Genomic DNA, 8,103 nt, shown 5'->3' with positions numbered 1-8,103 from the left:
GAGGTTGGACACCAGGCTTCTCTCTGGGGCTCAGAGGGATTAAGCAGACTCGGTCCTCCACTCTGCTTCCCTCGCTTGCCCCAGGGGCCCCGCCAGGGGAGCAGAAGCGGGCAGCACCGTCTGGGACAATGGCAGCTTTGTCACCGCGGCTCCTGGCCGTGCCAGGGCTCAGGCAACCCAGGACTTGGGCGCTGAGGCATTCCTCGGCCTTTGGGCCCCTGGCCCAGAGAGGGTAGGGCTTCTGCGGGTGTGGGATGCGGGGTGCGGCTCACCGTGCGTGTAGATGTTTCCTAGCTCGTTATGCAGGTAGAAGAGGCTGCGCAGGCAGCCGGAGCCGCTGCTGGCTGGCCGGTAGCCGGTCAGCACGAACTTGTTGAACTGCAGGTGCGGCGGCGAGCTGGCCCAGTCCAACAGGCGCGGCCCGGCCAGGAACGCCATGACCCGACCTGGCGCGGGCGACCCGCGCCCTCCTCTTGCCAGGGGCCTGGTCCTCAGTGGGGCTGCAGCTGTGGTAGGCTCATCTCGGTGTCCGCCCACCTTCCAGTGCACGGTCCGCGCACGCGCCGGCCGTGGGGTCCCGGCTTGCGACCCACTCGCGCTGCGCACGCGCGAGCGTAGCGCCCCCGCGCTGGGGTGGAAGCTGAAGATGCGCTGGGCGCCGGAGCGCAGTGCGGCCCGCTTGGGCAGGCGCGCCGCAGGGACAGCTTGTGGCGGCTGCAGCGGCCAGTCGTCTCTCTGCAACCCTGAGGACGGGTGCGGCCGGACGCGGGAGGGGACGCCAGGCTCCGCCCCAGCCGGCCGCCCCCGCCATCCCGCCAGCGTTTCGCGCGCTGGGCTCCTGACGCAGTCGCTGCGAGGGCCAATGGGCGTGGCTGACAAGGAGGCCGCGCCCCGAGGCAGCCCAGGACTTCACCCTCTTAGCATAATATATGCAGTCCCAGCCTCGTCTGCATGGGGTGGCTGTTGACTTGGGACTCGACGTTCTGGTTCCCCCGTGGCTCTATCGGAGTGACCACGGCGCCTTGCGTCCCCCTGCAGTGCGTACCCGGGCTTTCTGAGCGACCCCAGGTCAACGCACCCTTGGGCACCCACCGTCCCCGACACAGCCCCACTACCCAGCCCTACTCCTCAGCCCAGGCTCTGTCCAAGGTACTGCCAGCCCGGAACATTCGGACGGGGTCAGGTCTGGAGCCAGGGCGCCCCTGCTCCAGGGGTGATCTCTCCACCCGCCCGGCTTTCCCAGAGCTCAACATGGAGCGCTAAGATGCCCAGGTTTCTACGGGTGTGCGTGACGCGCCTGGCGCTCTCGGGCAAGGCCCTACCCTTCGGGTCAGGCTTTGAACTTGAGCTCCAACAAAGTCTCTCTGTTATCGTCCATAAGGTACACCTACGGCCCCGCCAGGACAAGCAGGAAACAGAGGGGAAGAGAGAAGGCAGGGGAGAAAGATCGGTCCCCGCCTGGGTTCGTACTAAGGCGGGCCCAGGAAGGCATTCCTTTTGCTTAACACCACTCACAGCCGGCCTCCTCCTCCTCCCCTTCTCCAGGACCCGCCCACCCATCCTTTCGGCATTTCAGGCGGCTCTTTGTGTGGAACACCCTTAATTTGCATGGACACACCCAACCCTTCGCTCCAGTGTCTTCACATAATTTCCCACCACGTAAGAATTTACAGAACCCAGTACCAAAATAGGTCTTTTATTCAAAGTCTATGGCTGGTCTTTTGACCACTTTCGTTGATCTCTCACATTGCGCTTAGGGCGCAGTTCAGGACCATCCAAAGAGGGGCTCCAAGACCCCTGAAATCAGATCCTAGAATCAAGGTCTATGAGGAGGGGAGCTGATTCCTTTTGCCCTGTGGCCTCGACCATCTAGACACCTAGAGTCAGGCCAAGTTCCCAATAATAGCACCAGATGCTTCCTGTCCAATGTCTGGCATCTGAGATGACCAGAGGGCAAGCTGCCCTTTAAAAAGTGGAAGGCGAAGGTAGAGTGCGGCATAACGTCCCAGGTGTCCATTCCACTGTTAGAGGGTCCAATAGCCCCTTGGGGTCCCTAGTCAAAGAGCAGAGATGAGAGAACGCAGGGAACTCTGGCTGGAGGTACTCAGGGGGTGATAATTCGAAGCTAGACCCTCAGTCTGGGGGTCTCCCGGGGGGCAGGGCAGGGCCATCCCTCGAGGCCGGTGGTACCACACCGCCCAGCTTCTCCCGGAGCCCCGGGAATGCCCCAACGCCGGCGGACCTTTTCCCGGAGCCAGCAGACAGCTCCTAGAGAGAGAGTAGACGTCAGCCGAACCCCCAAACAATCCCATGTCCAGCATCCTGTTTCGCCTGCGATCCCATGCACGATTCCCCGTGTAGACCCAAGGCCTTATCGTTCAAAAATCCATGAATTCCTCCCAGCTCCGTTTCCCTCCTGGGCCTCATGTTCCCACCAGGGCCCCCGCGCCCCGGGGCACCAAGACATCAGGCGTCGGCTGGGTCACCCTCAGGCCCTGTCCCAGCGCCCGCACCGTCGGCGCAGCAGGCGCAGCAGCGACAGCAGCAGCAGCAGCAGCACTGAGACAGCCGTCACCATGGAAAAGACCCGAGCTGCGGGCACACGGGTGCGGTGAGTACAGGGCTCCGAAGGGGCTGCTCCCCAAATTCCCTCTCCTCTTAAGCGCCCGCCTCACCCCCCATCGCAGCCTCTGGAGCCCCAGGCCCGGGGCTGCAGCTCACGTTGGTACCATCCGGGAGCGCTGCAGGGGTCTGGGCCGAGCCTTTGGGGGGAGCTCTGTCCTCAGCGGCGTTCTGCAGCCCTGTGGAGAGGGGTATGAGGCAGGTGGCGGGGGAGCAGGTCCAGGGGGGACTGGGCGGGGCCTCACCGCGGTAGGTGAGCGCGAAGCCCTGCGCGTGGCCGCGCGCGTCGCTGCGGAAGGTCAGTAGCAGCGCGGCGGCGCGCAAGCGCAGCGGCCCCGGCGGCGGCCGGCGGGCGCCGTCGAAGGCGCTGAGCAGGTTGCCCGAGGCAGCGTCGCGCAGCTCCAGCCGGTCTCGCGGGTCGGCCAGCTCGAAGAGGCGAAAAGTGAGCTCCAGCGCGGCGCCAGGCGGGCCAAGCGCCCAGCTGCAGTTTCGGTCCGGCCCGTACTCGTCCGGAAAGTCCGGGGAGTAGATGACGCCCTGAGGTGCAGTCCAGTTCCCCTGACAGGAGCCCACAGACACTGTGGACGGAGCCGGCGGTCAGAACCCAGAGACCCGCAGGATCTATTTTCGCGGGGCGTGGCACCATGCTGAAATCCCGCACTTTCCAGCCAGGCCCCGCCCCCAAGTTGGCCCCTGCATTCTCAGGCCCCTTCCATGGGTTTACACTGATCCCTTGCTCAATCCCGCTCTCAACCCCAGACCCCGCGCTTGGCCCCCAGGTTCAGGCAAATTCTCTCTTCGGGCCGTGACTCCGACCCAATCCCCTTCTCAGGCCCTGCCCCCACCCTGTGGCCTCCCGCATTTCAACCCTCCTAGCAGGGCATCGCACTCCGGATCCCACCCAGACCACTCCCCTTACCCAGGCCCCACCTTCGTAGATACCCAGGCGCCCATCGCCACCGCACAGCTGGCCTGGGTGGCCGAAGCAGATCTGGTCACAGTCGGTGGCTGGGGCTGGGTGTCCTCGGGCCAGGTCGGTTTCAGAGCCACAGAAGCAGGCATAGCCAGCCTCCACACCCGCCAGCTGAGAGCACAGACCGGGTGACCTCAAGGGCAGGGTCTGGTGTAGGGATGGGGTAATGGGAGCCAGGGGTCGGGCTTGGAAGTGGGAATAGGGCTGGAGGTTCAGAAATCAGTGTCAAGGTTTGGCGTCAGAGTTGGAAGTTGATTTGGGTCCTGAGTTCAAGGTCAGGGGTCACTGGTCTGGGCCGGTGGGCAGTACCTGGTAGCCTTTCATGCGGCAAAAGCGAAGGCACACCTGGACCGTGAGCTTCGTTGAGGTGCCACTGGGGCCGCTAAGGGCAGGGGGTGCCCCCGAGTCCACAAAGCAGCCCAGGTACCCTGGCACTGATGGGGCAGAGGAGACAGGCTCTGTCCCGTGCCTCCAAAAGTGAATTTCACTCAGGCAGCCCAGCGCTCCCACCTTTGTCCAGCTGGGCCCACTCACTGTGACACGTGGGGATGTCGCAGTAGCGCCAGTAGATGCCCTCCTCCGTCTCAGCCACATAGCACCACGGCTGCACATCACCGTCTGGGTTCCTGCGGGTTGGGGGAATGTGGTCCGGGTGTTTCCCTCCCAAGGGCTGCAAACCCTAGGCCCCGCCCCAGGCTATTTGCAAAATGGCCACATGTATGGTAGAGCTCCTCTCCTCTCTGTCCGTCGACTTCCGAGTGCAGTGGGAAGTCATTAAACGGTCCTGACGTAGGATCTTAGGTCTTCAGCTGTTGCTAGGACGTGACCTCACATATGAGGACGCTGAGACCATCTGTAGTGTTCGCACCCCACCTCACCATGGACCTGGGCTAAGTGCCTTGCTTCAGAACCCTGTTTTAAAGCAAAAGTGGTGACTCCTATCAGCAGAGAAGCGTCTTCCCGCTCAGCTCGGTCTCTGGTGCTCCAGACTGCATTTGTGGCTCTGAACCCCCAACTCTTCTGTCACCGCTAATGATGCCCCTCAAATAAGCTGTATGGCAAGATCCTGACCCCTCACTCCAAGGCTCACTCTCTGGCTTCGCCTGTACGGGGCCCTTTGAGTGCTCAGGCCTGACCTGAGGTTCTGCAGAAGTGGAGCACCTAAGGCCGAACACGTGTCAGAAAATGTTCTGAACGCCCAGTCCAGACCCCAGCGTCGTCTAGGCCCTGTCTCCTAGCCCAGGCTCCACCCTCAGGCCCTCCCGGTGGACCCTGTACGGGTCCAGCAGAGATCTCCGCTCCGCCCACACGGAGCCGCAGCCTAAGGGCCGCGCCCGCAAGAGTACACCCAGTCCCGCCCCTAGCAAGGCCCCTCCCCCAAAGGCCCCTCCTCAAGCAGACCACGCCCCTGGCCCTCACCGGCAGAAGTTGTGCTTGCCCAGCCCCCAGCGACCCTGGGGGTCGCTGGCGCTGCTGTAGCTGTGCTGCTGCGTCTGGTCCCAGAAGAGGCACGGGCGGCCCGCCCCGCGCGGGCCCGTACGGTTCTGGTGGCCGCGGTAGTCGGCGCCGTTCACCTGGAAGCACTCGGACAAGCCTGCATGGCGACAGTGGGGCCTGGAGAGGTCCAGAGCTTCGCCCGACAACCTCCTCACTCCCTGATGCCAACTTTTGCCTGGCTCCCCAGCCAGTTTAACTGGCGCCCGCGGGGCCTTCGGGCTACTCAGCTGCTCCCTCCACATGTTCTGCCCGCTCCCAAGGCTCAGGACCCCGGTCCTAGGCGCGAAGGCGGAGGACCGAGTGGTAACCGAGGCCCCGTCTCCGGGTCAAGACTCACCTGGGCTATGCAGGCTCCCCGCGGAGGCCCCGCGTGGCGGCAGCATCGGGAAGAAGAGGAGGATAAGGAGGAGGCCTCGCGGGGCCCGTGTCCTCATCGCCCCCAACCTAGGAGAGGTTGTTCTGGCCCGCATAAGACCCGTGCTGCCCCTGGGGTCGCTCCGGGGTCTCCCAGGCGACTGGGGGGCGTTGTCCTCTGACCGTTTGTCCTCGTCCCACTCTGAACAACGCTCTCCGTCTGGGACGGGGAAATATCTCACGGGGGTATTTGCCTCTCAGGGTTTCTGCCCCTGGAGGCGTTTCTCTGCCCCTGTCTCTACTGGGAGATCACTGGCCAGGGGCGTTCTCCGTTGCTGCCTCTCGGTGCTCCGAGTCTTGCCTCGGCCTCCACACCTGCCCCCGGCCGCTGCGCCTCGCGTCTGAGTCTCCCTAGCCCAAGTCTCTAACGCGCTGGCTCCTGCCCCCTTCGCGTCCCTCTGCGGATCCCTCCCCACTGGGTCCCACCCCTCCCCCTTCCCCCAAGGCCGGGAAGCCCCGCCCGAGACTGGAGCGAAGGCAGCAGGTCCAGACGCCTTCCACGCTCGCCCCGGGACCCTCGCCGTCCAGGCGCGCTCCCCCTCCCCCCGTCCCCCTCTCAGGGTCGGTGCAGGTTCTTGTGGGAGTGTGTGGAGGAGGACCCTAATGGGGGAGATACAGGACCCTCTCACGAGGCCACATGGCCCGGGACACCCGCTCACAGACACCCTTGAATGAAATGCACGCACGCACTCTCAGTCAACCATTCGTTGTCAAATGCACACGCGTATACCCCCTTTCCGATCCTCACGCTCTTCCCTTCACAGGTCCTGACGCCTCTGACCTGACTGTGGAAGTGCCACACCCTGCCCCCGCACCCTCGAAAGAGGCGGGAATGGTGGACGCTTAGTCCGGGACAGGCACTGGCAGCTGGTGTCTGGAGAAGAAGGCAGCTGCGTCCCTGATCCCAGCCTGTCCCCCTTCTCTTTCCACTCTTCTCTAGGATCCCCCCAGCCCAGGCTCGCCGGAGCCATCGCCGCGCGGTGGAATTCCCCCAACGGTGCCCCCCCACCTGGAGAGGGAGGGGGAGGGGAGCAGGCCCAGGCAGGCGTGGGGGGAAATTCCCCGCCCCCTACCCCTGGGCCCGACTCCTCCGAGTCCTCTGATCTCCCAGTGCCGCCCGCCGGCTGCCCCCAGGGCTTGGGGGTAGGCCAGCGCAGGTGCGTGGGAGGGCGGGGGCGGGGGCCAGGGAGGAGCTGGGTGGTGGCCGGGGGCCCAGAGCGGCCCTGCCCCGCCCCGATCCCTTGCCCCTCAGTTCAGCCTCCCCACCCTTCACCAGACCTACGCCAGGCTGTCCAGCCTGAGAGGACTGGTTTTTGCCCTCTCAGTACCCACTGCACAAGATGCGGGGTGCAGGCAGGATTCTAGAAAGGCCGAGGTGCCGCTGATGGTGATGAGTCCTGTGGAGACTTGGAAATTAGTGCCTCACACCAGGTTCTTGGGTCCAGGAGTGGGTGGCGCACAGGGAAGCTTTCAAAGGAGGCGGGCTTGATGAGCCGCCTCCTGCGGGAGCCCAGTCAACAGCCAGACTGGCCTCAGCTCCCCTCCGTTTCCTGGCCCCACCCAGCACTTGACTGGTAACTGGTGACTGGGTAGCCACCCCTTGACCTGGTCCCCTTCTCTGTCTGTTCAAGAGCAACAAGGTTGTGAAGGCTCCAGGGGCATTGTCCCAGGCTCTGGCCCACAGAGAGTATCTAAGGCCTGGGACATGGACTGGGTGATGGGGTGCATGGCAAGCCTCACCTCTCACAGTCACAGCCGGCCAAGGAAAAGGTAAGATGGGGGACAGGGACAACCAGGACCCTATGTGCAGAACAAAGGTCAGTGAGAGGAGTGGAGGAGGAACTGGCCCCTTCTCTTGCTGGAGGGTGGACCAAAATGGATTGTCCATTTGGTCAACAGCACTTTGACCCCCCACTCTCCACTGCCTCAGTCTCCTGCATAGGAGGTGTCGGATGAGAGAGAGGTGCTCAGTTCCAGGACTCCAGCACTGAGATGAGGGGCATTGTCCCCACTGCAAGCTCCAGTCCCAGGTGGCTCATGGAACCTCTAAGCTTCCTTACTCCCTGCTGAAGGGCCCCAAAAGACTGGGGGTTTAAACAACGGGAATTGATTGTCTTATAGTCTGGAAGCTAGAAGTCCGAGATCAACATGCCAGTAGGCTTGGTTCCTTCTGAAAGCTGCCAGGGAGAATTTGTTCAATGCCTCTCAATTAGCTTTGGTGATTTGCTGGCCACCATTGGCATTCCTTGGCTTGCAGATGCATCACCCTGATCTCTACCTCCATCTTCACATGGTATTCTCCCTGTGTCTGTGTCCAAATTTCCCCTTTTTATAAGGATGTCACTCATATTGGATTAGGGCTCACCCTACTCCAGTATGCCCTCATCTTAACTAATTATATCTGCGATGACCTCCTGAGTGAGTCGTGTGGTATGTGCATTCCATCTCAATAAAACTTATACTAAAAAAGAAAGAACTAGGCACGGTGGCACTGGTGGGCACTGACAACGGATGTGGTGTATAGGGACAGGCAAGGCAGTGTCAAAGACAGCTCTGGGTTTTTACTTGTGTGGTGGGACCATCAGATGAGGAGGAAA

The 8,103-nt window shown here is 62.8% G+C and overlaps 2 protein-coding genes across 3 annotated transcripts in view; both read right to left on the bottom strand.

Moving 5' to 3' along the window:
• Positions 1–777, bottom strand: part of PAQR4 (progestin and adipoQ receptor family member 4) — a 4,353-nt gene extending 3,576 nt beyond the window's left edge. Inside the window, exon 1 of one of the 2 annotated variants that reach the window (XM_039885092.1) lies at positions 273–777. In XM_039885092.1, coding sequence (XP_039741026.1) covers positions 273–438 — 166 coding nt within the window. In that variant the 5' untranslated portion in view covers positions 439–777. The remainder of the gene's footprint in view (positions 1–272) is intronic. The other variant, XM_039885093.1, reaches the window with a different exon arrangement.
• A 922-nt stretch (positions 778–1,699) lies between these two features.
• KREMEN2 (kringle containing transmembrane protein 2) lies at positions 1,700–5,933 on the bottom strand. Its single transcript, XM_039885094.1, has 8 exons — positions 5,430–5,933; positions 5,015–5,189; positions 4,130–4,221; positions 3,905–4,029; positions 3,553–3,706; positions 2,676–3,200; positions 2,514–2,592; positions 1,700–2,268 (listed from the first exon to the last, which is right to left on the bottom strand). The coding sequence occupies exons 1-8, from the start codon at positions 5,524–5,526 to the stop codon at positions 2,058–2,060; spliced, it is 1,458 nt and encodes a 485-aa protein (XP_039741028.1). The 5' UTR covers positions 5,527–5,933; the 3' UTR covers positions 1,700–2,057.
• Positions 5,934–8,103: the final 2,170 nt, after the last annotated feature.

The sequence above is a fragment of the Pteropus medius genome, unplaced genomic scaffold, assembly GCF_902729225.1.
Source record: "Pteropus medius unplaced genomic scaffold, Ma_sr-lr_union100, whole genome shotgun sequence".
Taxonomy (NCBI): domain Eukaryota; kingdom Metazoa; phylum Chordata; class Mammalia; order Chiroptera; family Pteropodidae; genus Pteropus; species Pteropus medius.
This window is presented reverse-complemented; position numbering and strand designations above follow the sequence as displayed.